This window comes from Pongo pygmaeus, chromosome 20 (genome assembly GCF_028885625.2).
Source record: "Pongo pygmaeus isolate AG05252 chromosome 20, NHGRI_mPonPyg2-v2.0_pri, whole genome shotgun sequence".
NCBI classification, from domain to species: domain Eukaryota; kingdom Metazoa; phylum Chordata; class Mammalia; order Primates; family Hominidae; genus Pongo; species Pongo pygmaeus.
In genome coordinates this window covers 38858643-38878976 of record NC_072393.2, presented here as the reverse complement: position 1 = coordinate 38878976, position 20334 = coordinate 38858643, and the positions used below count along the sequence as shown (strand labels likewise).

General features: G+C 51.5%; 1 protein-coding gene across 3 annotated transcripts in view; it reads right to left on the bottom strand.

The window, feature by feature from the left end:
* Nucleotides 1–20334, bottom strand: part of CHST8 (carbohydrate sulfotransferase 8) — a 153921-nt gene that overhangs the window by 79792 nt on the left and 53795 nt on the right. For 2 of the 3 annotated variants that reach the window (XM_063657511.1, XM_054464237.2), the window contains one exon: nt 7173–7388. In XM_063657511.1, coding sequence (XP_063513581.1) covers nt 7173–7302 — 130 coding nt within the window. In that variant the 5' untranslated portion in view covers nt 7303–7388. Of the gene's footprint in view, nt 1–7172; nt 7389–11334; nt 12007–20334 lie in introns of those variants that run through there. The other variant, XM_054464238.2, reaches the window with a different exon arrangement.

Genomic DNA, 20334 nt, shown 5'->3' with positions numbered 1-20334 from the left:
GTTACATTTATTGTGCACTTTATTTCTATTATTATTACATTGTAATATATAATGTATATACATGGATATATTATTACATGTAATATATCCAGTGACAGATCATCAGGCATTAGATTCTCATAAGGAGCGCACAACCTAGATCCCTTGCATGTGTAGTTCACAAGAGGGTTCGAGCTCTTCTGAGACTCTAATGTGACCGCCGATCTGACAGTAGGCCGAGCTCAGCTTCGATAGCTCGTGCACCACTCACCTCTTACTGTGCAGCCTGGGTCCTAACCCAGGGGTTGGAGACCCCTGCCTTAAAAAACTAAAAGTAGAACTACCATCCAATCCAGGAATCCCACTCCTGGGTATCTACTCAGAGGAAAAGTCATCATATGAAAAAGACACATGCTCATGCATATTTATTGCAGCACAATTCACAACTGCAAAGATATGGAACCAACCTAAGTGCCCATCAACCAATGGGCGGATAAAGAAAATGTGGTGGCTGGGTGCGGTGGCTCACGCCTGTAATCCCAGCACTTTGGGTGGCTGAGGCAGGTGGATCACCTAAAGTTAGGAATCCGAGACCAGCCTGGCCAACATGGTGAAACACTGTCTCTACTAAGAATACATAAATTAGCCAGGTGTGGTGGTGGGCACCTGTAATCCCAGCTACTAAGGAAGCTGAGGCAGGAGAATCGCTCCAACCCAGGAGGTGGAGGTAGCAGTGAGCTGAGATTACACCACTGCACTCCAGCCTGGGAGACAAAAGCAAAACTCCGTCTCAAAAAAAAAAAAAAAAAGAAAGAAAGAAAGAAAAAGAAAATGTGGTATATATACACAATAGAATACGACTCAGCCATAAAAAGGAACAAAATAATGTCTTTTGCAGCAACTTGGATAGAGGGAGAGGCCATTATTCTAAGTGAAGTAACTCAGGAATGGAAAACCAAATACCGCATGTTCTCACTTATAAGTGGGAGCTAAGCTGTGGGGATGTAAAGGCATAAAGTGATACAATAGACTATGGGACTCGGGGGACAAGGCTGGGAGGGGGGTGAGGGACAAAAGACTACATATTGGGTACGGTGTACACTGCTTGGGTGATGAACGGGTGCCCTAAAATCTCCTAATTTACCACAAAAGAACTTATCCATGTAACCAAAAACCACCTATACCCCCAAAACTATTGAAATTTAAAAAGTAGTAAATGAGTATTAAATACACGTAAAGTGCTTGTGATTGTGCCTGTCTCATCTTGAGGGCCTGACAGCGTTAGCTAGTATTAGTATTGTTGTTGTTTCTGTGTCTGCCCCAGGGAGTGCTGGCACATTGTCTCAAACTAGACATCGTTTATTTGTAAGAATTATACCTAGCCAGTTGTGGTGGCTCACACCTGTAATCTCAGCACTTTGGGAGGCTGAGGCGGGAGATCACTTGAGCCCAGGAGTTTAAGACCAGTCTGGGCAACATAGTGAGATCCTGTCTGTATAAAAAATAAAATAAATAGGTGGGTGTAGTGGCGTCTGCCTGTGGTCTCAGCTACTCAGGAGGCTCAGGTAGGAGGATCACTCAAGCCCAGGAGGTCAAAGCTGCAGTGAGCTTTCATGGCAAGACTACACACCAGCCCGGGCCACAGAGCAAGACCCTGCCTCAGGAAGGGAATGGAAAGGGAGGGGAGGGGAGGGGAGGGGAGGGAAGGGAAATTATATGCATTAGAACATGTAAAGCTGGGCGTGATGGCTCACGCCTGTAATCCCAACACTTTGGGAGGCCAAGGCAGGTGGATCGCCTGAAGCTCAGGAGTTCGAGACCAGCCTGGCCAACATGGTAAAACCCCATCTCTACTAAAAAGATAAAAATTAGCTAGGTGTGGTGGTGGACAGCTGTAATCCCAGCTACTTGGGAGGTTGAGACATGAGAATCGCTTGAACCTGGGAGGCGGAAGTTGCAGTGAGCCAAGATCATGCCGCTGCACTCCAGCCTGGGCTACAGAGTGGGACTCTGTCTCAAAAGAGTAAAGTTCTCAGTACAAGGCCTGGCCCATGGTAAATGTTCAGTCAATATTCATTATTATCTTCATCGTTAAATTTCCCTGTGCCCTGCAGGAGTGCCCGGAGACAGGCCACAGACCTAGGAGTCATCGGGGGCTGCCCAGTCCCATTGTCTGTGCCAGGGGTCCCTGAGGGGGATCTTTGCTGTCCACCACAGCTGCCTCCCCACTGGGCACCCCAGAACCACCACCCACAACTCCTTGACTCCAGGAAAGGCAAAGGGCTCTGAAACATGGGGTGGCCCCACTTAAAGAAAACTCACTCTGCAAAAGCCAAACATTAAAAGAACGAACTGTTTACAGTGTGCTAGCAACAGAATCTGTATGGTAACATTACATATATATATATATATATATATATATATATATATATATATATGAATAAACTACAACAGAATCTGTATGGTAACATTGCATTTATATATATATATATATATCTATGAATAAACTACAACAGAATCTGTATGGTAACATTGTAGTTTTATATACATATCTATGAATAAACCAATCAATCCACACCACTCATTTTGGCTTCATGGGTCACTGACAATGACTCACCTTGCCCCATTAAAACAAAATCCATTCCACTTAAAAGAATGAAGAAGGAGTGATAAAATCAGAACATTGCCACGGTGTAACCCCTAATGAATGGCCGGATCTAGGCACGATCTCTGGCGGCTGATAACACAAGACAGCCAGGCAGACAGGAGCCTCCTGATGGAATAATACAGAACCACCCGTGAATTCCTACCCCCCAAAACTTCCCTAGAACAAAACAAAAACCAATCCAAACCTGTATCTGATCAAGCTTCAAGAGTCACCTAATTTACTGGGACAACAAAGAACAGAGAACAATGTGAATCCTTATCAGACAGGCCCAATCAGCCAAATCCCAACTTACAGAAAGTTCTATAGGAACCGTGACCTGGTTTCCTCAAATACATAGTGGGAGAGAATACAGATGGAGAAGGAAACTTACAGATTAAAGGAAATTTAAAAGACTCATCCACCAACTGCCATGTGAGGACCTTTTCTGGATATTGGATGGAACAAATTGGAAATAAAGGTAATTATATTTGTGAGACAGCTAGACATTTGCACACTGACTGACTATTTGATGCTATTGAGGAATCATTAAATTTGATGTTATCAAGGAATGAGTTTAGTGGTGATGTCAATAAAACAGTTCTTATCTTTTAAACTGAGAAAATATATTGAAATATTTATGGCTGAGGCCGGGCACGGTGGCTCATGCCTGTAATCCCAGCACTTTGGGAGGCCGAGGTGGGCAGATCACCTGAGGTCGGGGGTTCAAGATCAGCCTGACCAACATGGAGAAACCCCGTCTCTACTAAAAATACAAAATTAGCCAGGGGTGGTGGTGCATGCCTGTAATCCCAGCTACTCAAGAGACTGAGGCCAGAGAATTGCTTGAACCCAGGAGGTGGAGTTTGCGGCGAGCTGAGATTGTGCCATTGCACTCCAGCCTGGGCAATAAGAACAAAACTCTGTCTCAAAAAAAAAAAAAAAGAAAAGAAAGAAAGAAAGAAAAAAGAAATAGTTATAGCTGAATTGATAGGATATCTGGTATAGACTTCAAAAATCACATGAAAGGAGGGAAGTGGATGGTGCTATGGATGGGGCCAGCCTGGTGTTGGTGGGGGGTGCTGGGTGCCGGGTATGTGGTGTTCATGGCACTATCCTACTCCACCACTGCGTGTGTTCCAAACTCTTTATGATAAAACATTCACAAAGAAAGCAGCTCGTAAAATTCAGTTTGCTCAACCAAATGTGGAGTCAGCCTTCTGCAGCCCCCAGAGCCAGTACATTGGGAGTTTTTTGTTGTTTGACACAAAGTCCGGCCCTGTCACCCAGGCTGGAGCGCAGTGGCACAATCAGCTCACTGCGGTCTCGACCTCCTGGACTCAAAGGATCCACCCACCTCAGCTTCTTAAGTTGCTGAGACTACAGGTGTGTACCGCTACACTCAACTAACTTTTTTGTAGAGACAGGGTCTTGCTATGTTGCCCAGGCTGGTCTAGAACTCCTAGGCTCAAGTGATTTTCCCACCCAGACCTCCCAAAGTGCTGAGATTACAGGAATGCGCCACCACACCTGGGCACTGGTGTTTGTTATTCCTGGTTCTGGCCTGGTCTCCAAGTCTTTCTCTTGGAGAAGAGGTGAGTCTTGTCTACTGGGTCAAAAAGCAAATTTCCTGAAAGCAGAAACTTTGGCCTCAGGGCCTGGCAATCCTGGAGACCAGAAAAGAACTATAACTGGAGAGGTGAATTCTCTGATACACAAAACCTCATCTTCGAATTCGGATAGCTTACCGGGTAGCTCTTCCTTGTTTCCAAAGATTTGATTTGGACTGTAGTAAAAAAAATGTTTAAAATGGGGTTTGATTTACAAAAGTTTGGCAACCCCCTACAATTCCATCTACTGCCTGAGCCAGGTGAGCTTGGCTGGCCGATCCATGTAAAGTTCAGATGCTGTTAACACCCGGTGGCTGTGTGGGAGAGACGTGAATGAGGCCAGGCCCCAAGGGACCTCAAGCAACAGATTTCCCGCCACTCTCCATCCCCTTTCCACATTTGTTGTGCCACAAACTGCAGCTCACAGAGAACTCCGTCTCTAGAACGGTTCACGCCACGGTGTGGAATTTCTTCCGTTCATCTCCACTCCCAACCCTCCACCCCAACACCTGCCTATCTGCCTGGTCAGGATGGCAGTGCAGCGCCCAGAATCTGTTCCTCCCACCAACAGAAATTCACAGGGAGAAGGCTTGTCAGGGGCCCTTGGGGCCACCCAGCCATGCAACTGGACACATACACTTTGTAAGCACTGGTTTCCAACAGATAAATGTAATCAAGGTTTATATGCTCAGAGAAGCCAACAGGATGGGATTGTTTCACTTGAAAGATCAGAAGAAAATTGTAACTAATGTTGTGGAAAATTACTTTGATATTGCTTTCTTGGTACCGAATCACAATTAGGCTGCCGTGAGAAGTACAGGGAAGGAATAAATGAATAGTAACAAATCAACACAAACAGCCTGTGTCAGAGGCACTTTGCTCAGGGAAAGTAACGTAAGCATTACTTAAAGTTTTATGACTGTGTTTGGTGTGATTTACCCAGACCGTCAAGTCTGCCCATCACCAGGCACGTGGTGAGGGTGGTCTGGCTGCATGGACCATCAGAAGACCCACGTGTGCTCCTTGCCAGGTCTGCCAGCTGCACAGGGATGATGGCCTCGGCTCCATGCCATCTGACACCCCCTGCCAGCCTGAGGCGCCGATCTTCCCAGAAATCCCAGCCATCCCCTGGGTCCCCAGCCCACCTGTAATCCACACGTATGTGCACTCGGGAAGCTGGGCAGGGCAACAGGGACCTGCGCAGCGAGCACTCTGGCTGCAGCAAGGCAGGGCACTAGCCAAAGCCACCAAACCACAGTCCCATCCAGGAGTGTCCTACCGATGGGTCCAGGCCCTGGTCCCAGGTGGGCATCACAGGCACACTCATGCCTCCTCTCCCAGGCTCCTCCTGCAGAATGTGGGTACTGGCCGCCTGGACCCTCTGCCTACATGCACCCCCAACCACGCACACACCAAGGACACACCCAGTCAGCGTTTGCTCGCCCTTCTTCCTGAGTTTGCTTCTATGCAGATAACACACGACCATAGGTACCAGCTTGCTGTCTGCCTTGGTGGCACTGTCCTGAGGGGCCCTGTTCTGCCAATGCAGTGTCATGAGCTGTTCTGAGGCTCATGTGAGGCTGCAAAGCTCCCACAGGAGAGCCGGCTCTGCTGCGCACCTGCTGCTCCAGAAGCCTGGGAGCGGCCAGACCCACTTCTGACAGCCACCACCTGTGGGGGTCCGGCACAGGCGTGAGTCAGCACCGATGACTCGCCCACCATCTCCTGGAGGCCACCGCCTTGGCTGCCTCCCTCTGACTCTCAACTCATCTGGCTGCCCATGGGGAGCCTCTGGCAGCTGCCAGACCCAGCGTCCCAGCTCTGGCCTCCTTGTGCTCTTTTTACCTTCCTTCCTGGTGTGCACGGGCCCTCAATCTGCACTAAGGGCCACACATCATGGGTGCTCGTCCACAATGGGGGCAGAGGGGTTGCGGCATCCCTTCCTGTGCTCTGGGCTTCCGGCAGGGATTTGTGCAGGAACCCCTCTGCCTACACCTCTGGCCCCCTTCTCTTTCATCCTGTCTCTGGCTCACAGCACTGAGCAAGCAAGAGAGAGTGAGTAGGTGTCCCTGCGGAGGAGCGGTGTCTCTGGGGGTGCACAAGCCCGTCCATGCCCTACAGCATGTGGACTGTGAGTGTGTGGCTTCATGGAATTGCCCCTAACAGGGGCCACTGCTGAGACACCTCCCCTCCTCTCCCTCCAAAGCAGAGAGCTCCCAGGCCTTGGCACCCTGCCAGCTGACCTCCTGTCCTTCCATATCTCTGGGGATGGGGACCGTGTCCCGGCAGCAGAAACCTTGCCTGAACTCCCTCTCCACACTCCATCTGCCCTGAGATGCCAGAATCACCCTTCCTGCTCTGGCCTCCCTGCCATACCACCTGTTCCCAGCAACCCTCTGTGACTCCAGTGGGCCACCGGGCAGGGGTGGAATAGAAGCAGCAGTAGGGGACCGTCGGAGGGGGTCTTGGCCTCACAAAACCAGGAGGTACCCTGACCCCCTTTGTCCAGACCAGAGGGGCTAGATTCCCCAGGGCTGGGCAGGGAAACTGAGTCTTGCTTGTGGGGCATGGGCTCAGGGAGAAGTTGTCTACTTTCTGATGTCCCTGACAATGTGGAAGAGGCCTGAGAGGTGGCGGAATCCTGTTTAAATCTGAGTTTCCTCAAAGGCAACAACTGGCTCAATAGACAGCAGCCTTGCCGTGACCCCCAAGAGAGGCCACCCTGCTGCTAGGCACTGGCTGGAGGTCTTGCATCAGGTACAGCACTCCCACATTGAGACTGATGCCTTCCCCGGGAAGCCAGGACTCTGTCTGCCGGGGGTCTTGGCACAGACTTGCCCCTTTCCCCCAAGCCCAGCACACCAGGGCAGCCATGGAGGCCTGAGCTTCAGGCTGGAAAGCTGGGGGCAGTGATGGCAGGACTCAGCGCAAGGACTCACCGGGCGCCTGCTGGGGGGCGAGCTCCGTGGGGTCCTGCAGGCTGATGAAGAGGAGGAGGCCTGCAGCTCCGAACAGCAGGACGGATGAGAACATGCAGGCCAGCCGCATCGTTCCAGGTCGCAGGGTCATCCGGGGCTCGCTCAGGGGTCACCTCTCGGGTGTGGGAGGCACGTTCTTCCCTCATCGTCCACACCAGGCGTCCATCAGGCCGAGATCTATGGGGCAGATGGGGGACAGTCATCACCGAGGCGCGAGGCACCCGAGCAGATGGAGGCCCCGCTCACTGCAGCAATCCAAGTGCAATCCCCGGACACCTCTGCCCTCTACAAGTTACCCAGGGGTGCCCTTTCCACCCTTTCACACCCGGGAGGCTGAGGGAAACCTGTTTCCACCTGTGGCTGTCTCCTATATCTGTGCCGCCAGACAAATCATGGAATGAGACACCCTCTGGCCCTGCCTTGAGGAGCCCAGGTGGGAACCCGCAGGCCCCCAGTCAGTAACCAGCAGCCACCCCCTGCACTGTCCAGGCCTCCAAATAAGCATGTGTGCTCCCAGGGCGGGGGCCTAGGTACTGGCGGGAACCTGGGTCCTTGTCCCTGGTACCCGGCCCGGTGGACGGAGAAGCTCTTGGATGTGCCTCCACCCTGCTTCTCTCTGTAGGGCACTGGGGAAAAGGTCTCCATAGAGCAGGCAGCTCTGAGAAGAAGCCTGCTAGGCTCAAAGGATATTCAAGCACAGACGGACTCCCCTATGCCAGCCAGGGCTGTCCTCACTGATGGACTGACAGATGGGTTGGTGGATGGCAGTCCCTCTGGACAGTCACACCAGAGGGAGCTGAGGCTCTGGCCAGACCACTGGAGTCCCTGCGCTCGAGGCCCTTGGCCTGGAGCGGAGGTGGGGCAGCTAGACCTGTGTCCAACAGACTCCAAGCTCAGAGGCGCAGAGGCTGGGTACTAACACCCCCCCTCATGTTCCTGGGGGTGGGCACTAACTGCTCCGGCCACTGCAGACCCAGAGTATATCCACGTGACTCACCCTTTACCCCGCTTCCTCCTAGAGGGCAGGGAGAGAAATTCCCCATCCCCCACATACCAGCCAGTCACGCCAAGAGGGCCAGGCTGTGCATCGAGATGGGGGCACCCCAAGGCCATTTGCCCAAAGGAAGAATATAAGTTCCTGCAGTAGTGGGTAGAGAGGGCACGGGCAGAGTACAGGGGGAGGGAGGCACAGGCAGCAGGCACCCCAGGGACCCCCCACTCCTTTGAAGGTCAGTCACTCTGTCCCCTTACTTTCCAGCGGGCCTTGCTGGCTAGGCCCGGGAGATCACCCTTTTTCCACCCAAGAAGCCCTGGAGGGAACTTCCCCACCCTGGCACAGGTCAGTGCCTGAGGGAGGTGAGGCCAGGTGGGCAGCTCCCAGTAGCCTCTGAGGCCACAGCTGGGTGGCTGGTTAAGCCCCAGGTCAAATATGCTGCTCGGCCCAAGGACATTTCCCTGCCCAGGGACAATACTTCAGCCAGGTGACTCCTCCCCAACACGGACCCAGGCACTGGGGAAAGAAGCCCCCACACCCAGTCCATGGAGCACGAGAGATGAGAAGAGGCACTCTCCCTGCTCCCCTGCCCCCAGCTCCCCATGACCAGATTGTTCTGAAAAGCTCAAGGGCTAGGGAGGGTAAATTGCAGGTTTGGGTTTCTTCCCTCTGCAGTCTCTGTAATTATTTTTTCACTCAGTTAACTTTAATTAACCCGCCCCAGGCCTCTCCGTACCGGGAAGGCACCTGACGCTGGGCTCTCTGGACTGTGCCGAGCAGGCGGTTCCTGCGGCCTTCCTGCTTTTTACAGAATCACTGAGCTGGGCCTGTTTTGTCTCTGGAGCTGGCTCCGGGGTGTCAGCTGGCCCCAACCTCACTGCAATGGCCTCTGCCCCAAAGATAAACTGCTGCTTCCTGTCATCCACCAAGGCCACCCCTGCTTTGCCTGCAGAGGGTAGAAATGGACAGTCATGTGTCCCCAAGGGCTCAGACTCAAAGCCCCTTGTGTGCGGCTGGGGCTTCTCCCTCCATGGCTGCCCTGGATGAGGCCATCCTGAGGACCTGGGGTTCACTGCCTTGCAAAGACACAGATGCAGCAGTGCAAGCCCCACAGCAGGCTGCGATGCCCTACTGTTCCCCAAGCCCTTCCCTCCGTGAGGACAGCACTGCACTGCAGAGTCCCAGCCCCACCGGGGCCAGCCCCAAAGCCTCAGGAGAGAGTGAGCAGCTGACGAGGCAGGCAGAGCTGTTCTCTCCAGCCTCACTCGGGGGAGCCCCAGGCAGTCATAGAAAGGAGTTAGAAGAATGGAAAAGATGTCACGCACCGACACAGGGGGGCCATGGCTCTCAGATGGGGACCAGGAAGAACGTGCAAGGTCTCTCGGGAGCAGCTGCTATTGCACGGTCATGGGGACGGTGTTCACATGTGCACTGCACCCACGGACCTAAGCAGACGCGGGTTCGATAACACGCATATGCATACATGCCCGGGTGCATGCCGACCAGTGCCTGCACACACACCATCAATGGTCCCCAGCAAGGCCCCAGCTGGAAAGCAACCGTCACGAGCTCCTGAGTAAGCTGGCCACGGTGTGGGCACACTCCCTGCAGCCTCCTGAGTCAGACACCAGGAAGCCAGTTTGACCTAGGGTAGCCTCCAACATCAAGACATTTTGGAAGGAGGGAGAGAGGAAGGAGAACAAGTTCATGGCTAGCGCGCAGAACTTGCCATGGTAAAACAGCTAATAAGGGGTCCCTCAATATCAGGCTCTACCTGATGAACAAAGGGGACTCGGGAGCATGTGTGATCATCATCTCATTTGTTCAGTAGCTGGCGCTGCAGAATGGTTACAAGAGAGCTGCCCAGTCCTCTCTTCTCCCCAGTCTGTCTCCATTCGAGCCAGTACCAATATCCACTGTCAAGGACTAAATGGGTCTGCTGCCAAGACCTGTCCTCGTTTCTGAACCTCCCCAAACCAAACCCACCCCATGATGCCTGGCTCCAGCCACCCATGTGCCTGGGAGCCAGGGCAAGGACCAGATCCATGCCCCCAAATCCAGGAAGGGGAAGAAGACACAGACCCAGGACCACACCTCCATGGTGGTGGAGCTTCATCTGTTCACGTTTCCCCTTTCAAAGACCCTGCATTTGCTGGCCCCCAAGAGAACACGAACACCCTCTCTATATCCAGGGAAGCTGGCATTGGCGCCATCTGTGGCTTCAGGGTTCAGCCCCTAAGCCCCAGACCCCAGCTTTTCCTCTGGGACCCTCAGCTCTGTGTTTGTTCTCACTGGGGACCATCTGACCAGCTAACTCCCTGCTCCGTGCAAACAGGAATCAAAAGGTCAGCGTGCCTCCCCTCCTGGGTAACTGGCCATCAGTATGGCTGGCCAACTGGACTCTATAGAACACTCTTTTCCCCTAAGGTGTGGAAAGGAAGGGTGGTCACCGACAGACCCCCGGGCATTCCAGGGGGTGTAGAATCCTCTGTTGTTCCTCGGAGGACCCCAGGCTTCAAAGTTGCACGTTGTTTTCAAGGCAACAGTAGCTGCTGGTCTAAGAGCTGTCTGTCTCCCTCTCCTGGGAGTCCAGCTGCTGGCTGGGGAGTGGACACCACCATCTGTCACAGGCTGGGGCCTGGAAGGCTGGGGGGTGGGGCATAAACACAGTCACAGGCCTCAGCCTTCACCTGGGACTGTCCCATCCTCATCACAGACTACATCACTCTCAGCTCCGATGACAAGGGCAAAACCTACCTTCACCTGCCTACACCCATCCCAAGACCAACAGACAATAAGAAAATCCAGCCTGCCAGGGGCAGAGAAGAGGGAGGATTCAGGCAAGAAAAATAAACAGCCCCAGCGAGTTTCCAGCGGCTCCTGCCTGGCCTCACAATTCCTAGTCCTCCTGGTGACTTTTCTCCCCCAGGCCTGAATGGCGTCACCAATTTTTACTTTAAGAAAAAAAAAAAAAGATTCAATTAATCTTATAAACACCTCCTGGGACACAGGGCAGGGCGAAGGATTCCTCCCATTTCCCTATTTATTTGATTTAAAAATGTGTCTCTTTGAAGAAATTCACTTCAGGGCACAAGCAAGGACTTGGGAATTCAGCCAAAACACACGCACCTCCAGTGGCGACCGGCAGCAGGCGGACAGACGCATGGACGGCTCCAAGGACACGCTTGGCTGCAGCTGCTTCTGGGCCTGGACGCTCCCTCCAGCCGCCCAGAGGATCCCCTGTGGCCGTGGGGACCTGTCCCCGTGCCTGGCTCCAGGCAGCATGGGTGCACCCACGTGGTCAGCGGACCCCGGGCTCGGGAAAGTTCTCTGTCCGGTGGGTCTCCTTGCACCACACGGGCAGGAGAGAACAATGACGTCCCTCCCGGCTGAGGGCTCCCGGAGAAGCTGCTTGTTGAGAGAGAGGCTGCTATGGCAACTTGAGGAGAATGGAGCCAGGCACTGCCGTCACCTTGAATCCGGCACCGTGCCTTCTGCCGCGGTGGCAGCAGCGAGGACTCTGCACCGGGCGCTGGTCCCTGAGCCCCGGCTTCCCTCCTCAGCCTCCTGGCCTCGGGAACTCATCTGCTCGTCACCGATCGATCGGTGGGAGCCCACAGCCCGGTCCCCCGAGAGCACCACCTCCTTCTGTTTTGTCAGACTAGTTCTTCCCTGCGCGCGGCTCTCGCTTACTTCTGAGATGGGGCTCGTCTTGATTTCAGCTCATTAAAAATCCTGCAGCTAATTAAAACCGCTCTAATGGCAGCGGCGGCGGCGGCAGCAAACTCTGGGACGAGTCCCTCCAGTTTTTATGCGTAGGCATAAAGTTGCAATGCTCTGCAAGGATGACGGATGGGCGCGAGTGCTCAGACTTCAAGGCGGGGCTGCAGACTTTCAGGCTGGCTCCTGCCCTGCTGCTGAGGAGCGCTGGCCTGGGTCCTGAAATCCCCAGTGCCTGGCCTTGGCACACCCGGGCCCCCGTCGGGCTGCACACTACTCCCGGGGGAGGCAATTTACCTGCTGTCCGCTGCCCTGTTACAAGGCAGGGTTCTCTCCACTTCCCCCAGCCCCATGCTCTGCAGTGGGGAGAAAGGGCGTTCTGAGGTGGAGATTACCGTGTGAATCAGGCTCACAAGGTCCTAAAGCTTGCCCCCATAGCCCTACTAGGAGCACCACAGCCCGGCCTCCCACCATTAGGGACACATTGCCAGGTGGAGTATGAGGGGCGCCTGCAAACACACAGCCACAGCGAGGGGGGCCTGAGAGCGTGGCCAAAGACTGACAGGCCAAGTCAACCGACCGCACCCTGGACACTATCTCTGCCCAGGGCTTCTTACATGTTGAGGACATTTTACGCCAGTGGGGCAGGGCAGGGGACAGTCATTCTGCATGTAGAGAAACTGAGTCCCCTCCTCCTCCTCATCCTGGCAGAGTCCAGAATGCTGACTCAGTGCCCTGAATTCCCTGAATGTGTGAACCTTGGTTCCCCGAGAGCACCATCGCAGTGACAGCCCGTCCCCCACTGTGGGAAAAGCATTTGCCACCTGCCTCTGAATCGGGAATCGCATCCAGGCCTCTTCCTGTCTTTGTATTCCCAGCACCTAGCACAGTCCCAGGCACAGGGAAGGTGATCAATAGCCTCTGCTGCACGTTGAATGAGCACGAGTTAATAGATGGAAGTGTTTGGGGCCATCTGGAGAGAGGCACTCCATGAACCTGGAATTTTAAAAAGGTCATTTATGTTTCAGGGAGCTGAGGGTTTGTTTTCCTCAGAGCTGCAATGGAATCAGGTCCAAAGAGTAGCCCAATCCTATGACAGGAGGCAAGGAAGAGGCAAGGAAGAAATGGTCCCCAGAGAGCCCGATGGAGCCTTAAAGCTTGAAATACCCAAGGCCCGCTCGCCACCAGGACCTCGCTTTTGCCTCCTCATGTCAGTATGACAGACTTCAGATCACAGAGCTTGAAGACGAATATACTTTTAAAGACAAATGTTGATTCTCTCTCTACATATACATGCATATTAACAGGTGCAATGTTTACACAAAAGACACATGCCATTGAGATGCCACGAAATTGACTGATTGTCCCATGACATGGTTTGGATACGTGTCCCCTCCAAATCTCATGGTGAAATGTGATTTGCAGTGTTGGAGGTGGGGTCTGGTTGGAGGGGACTGAATCACAGGGTGGATCCCTCATGAATGGCATGGTGCCATCCCCTTGGTGATGAGTTGGTTCTCATTCAGTTCATGTGAAATCTGACTGTTTAAGAGTCTAGGACCTCCCCCCCATCTCTCTCTTGCTGTTTCTCTTGCCATGTGACCTGCGTCCTCCCATTTCGCCTTCTACCATGATTGTGAGCTTCCTGAAGCCCTCCCCAGAAGCCAAGCAGATGCCAACACCATGCTTCCTGTACAGCCTGCAGAACCACAAGTGAATTAAACCTCTTTTCCTTATAAATTACTCAACCTCGAGTATTTCTTTACAGCAACACAAAAGTGGACTAATGCATCCCCAAACCTTTAAAATATATTGTGATGCTAGGAACCCCCCAAAAAAATTACAGCTTGCATGTGTCAATCAAAAAGTCAATGATAGCAACACATGCTACAACATGGGTGACCCTCGAAGACATCATGTTAAGTGAAACAAGCCAGACACAAAAGGACAAATACTGTATAATTCCACTTGTGTGGAGTACCAGGAGTAGTCCAATTCATAGAGACAGAAGGTAGAATGCAGGTTACCAAGGACTGGAAGGAGGAACAGGGAGTTGTTTAATGGGTACAGAGTCTCTGTTTGGGATGATGAAAAGGTTCTGGAGATGGATGGTGGTGATGGTTGCCCAACAATGTGAATGTATTTAATGCCACTGGACTGTACACTTAAAAATGATTATGAAATGGGTGCATCACTAGAGGTCAGGAGTTTGAGACTAGTCTGGCCAACATGGTGAAACCCCATTTCTACTAAAATTACAAAAATTAGCTGCATGTGGTAGTGCATGCCTGTTTTCCCAACTACTAGGGAGGCTGAGGCAGGAGAATCGCTTGAACCTGGGAGGCAGAGGTTGCAGTGAGCTGAGATCGCGCCATTGCACTCCAGTCAGGGCAACAGAGCGAGACTGTCTCAAAAAAAAAAAAAAAAAAAAACCACACACACCAGGCATGGTAGCTCACGCCTGTAATCCTAGCACTTTGGGAGGCCAAAGCAGGTGGATCACCTGAGGTCAGGAGTTCGAGACAAGCCTGGCCAACATAGTGAAACCCGTCTCTACTAAAAATACAAAAATTAGCCAGGCATGGTGGCAGCCACCTGTAATCCCAGCTACTCGGGAGGCTGAGGCAGGAGAATGGGAGGTGGAGATTGCAGTGAGGCGAGGTCATGACATTGCACTCCAGCCTGGGTAACAAGAGCGAAACTCCGTAAAAAAAAAAAAAAAAAAAAAAAAAAAAAACCCAAAACCCTCAGTGGAAGCAGCTTGAACAAGACATCTGGATGTCACAGGGTAGCCATCAGGCTCAGAGCGGGGCACCCCAGGTTCAGGTTCTCTGGCCTGACTTCCCCTCCACTTAAGTCTGATCTTCAGGACTTGAGTTTCCCTATCTCAGAATCAGTCCTCATCCAAAATGTCTGCTGTAGATGAGTTCCCAAGTTCCCTGCAGCTCTGGTGTGAGACAAATGTCTTGAAACAGGGAAGCACCTTGTGAATTTCATTTGCATAGGGTTACTTTCAAGCATGCCAGGTGGGCTTCAGTCAAGGGCACCCCTCACCCACACCTGCTGCCTGTCCCTCACCAGGGAACTGGGTCGGTCCCATGACATGGCCTCAGGGAGGCTGCCAGGGCTGTGCCCCAGAGTTCTACACTCTAGGAAGGCCTGTTCCAGGGATAACTGGGCCCCTGTGGCCCACATGAGCCCAGCCAAGCTGTTTCCCTTCTTGACAACCCTGTCCTTGTTTGAGGGATCAAAGGCCACACTGCAAGTGTCAAACTGAAAACTGTTCTCAGGTTCTTTCTGATGTGCAAAGCCGTGCTCCCCTGAGGCCTCCCTGGCTGAGGTGAGTTCCACCTGGGCTACTCCTGACCTAGGGGACCATTCCTCTGTGTGAACTCCACTGAGCCCAGCTGGGACAGTGCCTCATTTAGTGATAGCTATTGTTTCAAGGCAGAAATCTAACAGGGTCCTTTTTCCTTCAAAAATCTTTAATTTTTAAAGATCCGAAGAAAGCAACATGAGGATCCTTGTGGGGAAGGAAATGTTCTCTATCTCGACCGTATCAATGTCAATATCCTGGTTTTAATACTGTTCTACGGTTTTCCAAAATGTTACAATCGGGGGAAGGGTGTAAGGGATATATGGGATTTCTCTGCATTATTTCTTACAACTGTATATGAATATACAATTATCTCAAAATTAAAAATTTAATTAAAGAAATCAAAACTTACAAATAAAAGTAACTGGCCTTTCAGCTTATGCAGAATGGAAGCAAATTCTAATGTTGTGCACGTAAATAATAGATAGTCATTTCCATGGATCAGCTCCAGCCCCTGTTGTATAAGAAACATTTTAAAGTTAAGGGACTATGCCTTTAATAGGAAAATTTGATGTGTTAGCAACTACTGGTTGATCTTTGTGCACTTTTCAATTGCAAATTGCACTTTAAAAATGCAAACAATTATTAATATTGATTTGGACTAAAACAATATTGAATATCAATATATTTCCTGCTCTTTTATGAATTACCCTGTGGATACATGGTGATTATGATAAAAGAGTATTTGCATGCTCAATTTCTTTTCAGTGAGGAACCTTGAAGAGGGCTGATGTGATCCATGGATAATGAACTTCACAGGGACAAGAATGGCTCTGAAGCCATCAGCCAGGATCTCAGATTTAGCTGCAGCACAGATTTTCAGGGCCACTTGCCTCGCTGGGCTTTTTCCAAACCGATATTACAGAGCACAGGTTAGGAACACCTGCTCAAGGCCCAGAATGAGATTTTGAGTCACAATTTTTAGGGAAAGAAAAGAAAAAGGAATAGGTATTTATCATTATTTGTTAACGTTCCAGGCACGATGCTGGATACTACATAAACATCCCATTTAGCTTTCACACAATAACCTTTTGAAGTAAAAATCATTATCCTTATTTGCTACAGGTTTGGTTCTCTGTAAGGAGATACTGAGATGGAGTTTGGGGTGCAAGATGTTTATTAAGGATCGATACCTGCAAAGGGAAAAGGGAGGAAGCTGGAGTGGGAAGAAGTGGAATAGGGATGTAGGCCTTGATGGTGGGCTCCGGAGTGGATTCAGCCTGTCGGAGTGTCCTGCAGAAGGAAGATAGGGCTGGACACTTACACCTCCCCCTTACTCAGTAACTGGATGTGGGTTGCCCAGAGAAGGGCGTGATCTCAGATGAGGCAGTTTGCTGCAGATAAGGCAGCCCCTCGTGGAGCTGAGGACTAGAGGCTGGCTGCTGATCACACAATCCCCAGGTGGTCAGCAAATCCTTCTTGGAAGGAAGACCTGGGCAGCCGATCTCCAAGCCCACCACTCTGTTTTGCAGATGATGAAATGGAGACCCAGAGAGACTAAATATGGCCAAGGTTACACACAGGAAATAAGCGCCGCCCCAGTTCTGGCTCTAATCCTCTCTCTCTCCACTCCAGCCACGCTTTTCCAAAACAAAAGCTTAGATCAGACTGTCCTGACCTTCAGTTACTGAGACACGAAGGTCTGACAGTCTCCAGAGGAACACGCAGAAAGTTTGGCTGTGTAAGCAAATACACTCACTTCGCCTCCTCTGCTAATGTCCCTGCAACAGATACGCATGCGTGTGCACACTCACATGGATACACACTTACTTCTTGGCAATTATCTCGTTGCTAATGGAAGAAGGTGGAAACATGAATTATTTGGGTTAAAAGTTCCCTCGACAGTACAGCCTGGAGAGCATCTCTCCCCAGCTGAGCTCCCGGATCCTGCCAAGAGCACCTGGGGATGTAGGATGCGGCGTGGTCAGCTTCCTTTCGCTTCTAGAAAGCACTGAGCTATCCACATTTTCCAGCGGCTCTGACATCCGTAGCCACAGCAGGGAAAATTACAGGGAGGAAAAAATTGCATATTTACTTCTCAAAATTGAAAGTTGGGGTATAATATGGACAGAGAGGAGTCTGTGAGTAAACCCGGAATGCCCCAGCCCCTGGCAAGGTGCAGAGACACAAGGCAGTCTGTAGACTTCTGAGGAGGAGAGAATGGCAAGAAGGCTTGGCTGCCTTCCAGGGAATCTCTCTCCCTGTGGCTGGCACAAGGAGGCCCCAGAGGACTTGTCTTTGTGTTTCCAGCTGCCAACAGTGCCTGGCACAGAGCAGGTGCTTGAGCAATGTGTGGCGAATGAAGAGAAGCTAGTAAAAGGACAACGAAGGTGAAAGGAAGCTCCTGCACTGGAGCCAGCTGGGTCCTTCGGGCTGGGGGTCACGTGGAGTCCAGTGGTTGTGCTCTGTGGGTCCGCTCAGCACACAAGCATGGCCATACCCTTTGGAAGCAGGCTGGCTTCCAAAGGGTAACCTCCAATATCTTTTTTTATTTTTATTTTCTTAAAGACAGGGTGTCACTCTATCACCCAGGCTGGAGTGCAGAGATGCAATCATGGCTCACTGCAGCCTCAAACTTCTGGGCTCAAGCAATCCTCCCACCTCAGCCTCTTGAGTAGCTGGGACTACTCAACTTAACAGTGCCTGGTTAAACGTTTGATTTTTTGTAGAAGTGGGGTCTCACTATGTTGCCCAGGCTGGTCTGAAACTCCTGGCCTCCAGTAATCCTCCTACCTTGGCCTCCCAAAGCACTGGGTTTACAGGTGAACCTTCACAGTCTTGACCTCTACCAGTCCAGCATGATTTCCCCTGGAGCTCATCTCAAAACAGGCTGGTCTCTTCCAATGTGAAGGCTCAAGACAAAGAATATGGCAGAACAAAAGTCTCTTGGCCCTATCCTGGATGCTCTGTGGAAAAACAGGTCTCATTTAGGCCACCAGGAAGTGACCGGGGCTTTGAATGACCTGAAAGCACTAATGAGTGACTGTGCATGGGACAGGAACGTGCCTTCTCCATTAGTCTCTGCCTCAGGTCTCCTTCCAGCTAACATCCTGTGTTCCAAGTCTCCTCCACCCCAGTGACCCCTTGGTGCCCTTCTTTTTCCCCACAGGGTGTTGGAAAGCCAGAAACGTGGGTCCAGACTAACACTTCTTCCCTCTCCTGACACCTGAGTGCAGATCTGGCCTTCTGAACATGTGTGCTGTCTTTCTTTCCCAGTCCCTCGGTGCGGCTCTGATTCAGCACCTGTAGTCTGGACAGCTCCCCATCTCAACACCTGTCCTGCAATACATCTGTGGTCACTCCCGAGCCCCCCAGGTGCCCAGTGACCCAAGTTAAAATGTCTCAGCATGGTCCACCAGATCTGTGAATATCCTGCCTCTGCCAACCTCCCGTGCCCAGTCTCATCTCTCACCATCCCTTGATGGCCCCCAGGCCAAGTGAGGCACCCTCCTGTGTGTTCCTCCGACAGAGGGGACTGCGGGAGGGTAACACAGAGGAGACAGCACTCAGCATTCAATGTTGTCACTGGGAGATTTTGGGCATCCTCATGTTATATATCTGGGCTCCGTTTTCCCAGCCAGTAAGTAGGTCCCTGGTGGACTGGTACAATGGAGCTATTTGAGAAGATTCCTGCAGTGGTGGGATGCTGCCCTGGGGTGGAGGAAGAGGCTTGGGTCAGGTGGAATGGGCTGCCGGGTCCCAGTCCTCTCTGCAGGGTGCCTGCTTCTCCACGGCCGGTCTCACCATCTTTCCATATGGCTCTGCTGAATTATTTGCTTATCTTGAACAACATCCAAGGGAGTCTGGTTTCTCTGGTTTCTTTCCCTAAGCCTGCAGCCTCTTTTCTACCATCCTGGGTTCCACATGCCCTCATCGCTCAGCCTCAAGGACACAAGCAGAAGAGCTGTAAACCATTATGATCCCTGTACATGGGGCTCCGTGGCATCTGTCTGCCAGGCGGGGGCAGGTGGGGCAGGGATGTGGGCAGCACTCGGCTAACTGGGAGCATCTTAAAGCAAAAGAGCATCCACACAGACCCCACGCTCATGCCCCAGTGCCCCCCTGCCGGCTGATCACATAAGGGGTTGCTCGAGCCCTGACTTCTTATGTGATTGCTCTAAAGAGGAATGAAGACAGGCGTTTTTATAGTGGGACTCAAAATGTCAGTCATTGGTCTTTAGTGAGCAGCTGTTTGAAGCAGCTCATTTCCTATAATAACCACATGACACTTTCATAATAAAAATTATGTTTCAAATGACACATCCAATGACCCTTGGTAGCAGATCAAGACCTTCAGATCTTCCTATTTGGAAACCTGGATTTTTTTTTTCTTTTTTAAGAGTCTGGATCTCACTCTGTCACCTGGGCTGGAGTGCAGTGGTATGATCATGGCTCACTGCAGCCTCAAACTCTTGGGCTCAAGTGGTCCTCCTGCCTCAGCCTCCTGAGTAGCTGGGACCACAGGTACATGCTATAACACCCAGCTAATTTTCAAAAATTTTTATAGAGATGGGGTCTCACTGTGTTGCTCAGGCTGGTCTTAAACTCCTGGCCTCATGCAATCCTTCCACCTCAGCCTCCTAAAGTGCTGGAATGACAGGCGTAAGCCATCACACCGGGGCAAAAATAATAATAATAATAATTATTATTATTATTATTATATTGAGATGGAGTCTCTCTCTGTTGCCCAGGCTGGAGTGCAGTGGCACGACCTTGGCTCACTGCAACCTCTGCCTCCTGGGTTCAAGCGATTCTCCTGCCTCAGCCTCCTGAGTAGCTGGGACTACAGGCGTGTGCCACCACGCCTGGCTAATTTTTGTATTTTTAGTAGAGACGGGGTTTCACTGTGTTGGCCAGGCTGGTCTCAAACTCCTGACCTCAAGCGATCCGCCTGCCTCGGCTTCACAAAGTGCTGGGATTACAGACATAAGCCACTGCACTGGACCCAAAATTATTTTTTAAATGACACATCTGATGACCCTTGTAGCAATGCAGACCTTTAGACCTTCCAATTTGGAAACGTGGATTTTTAA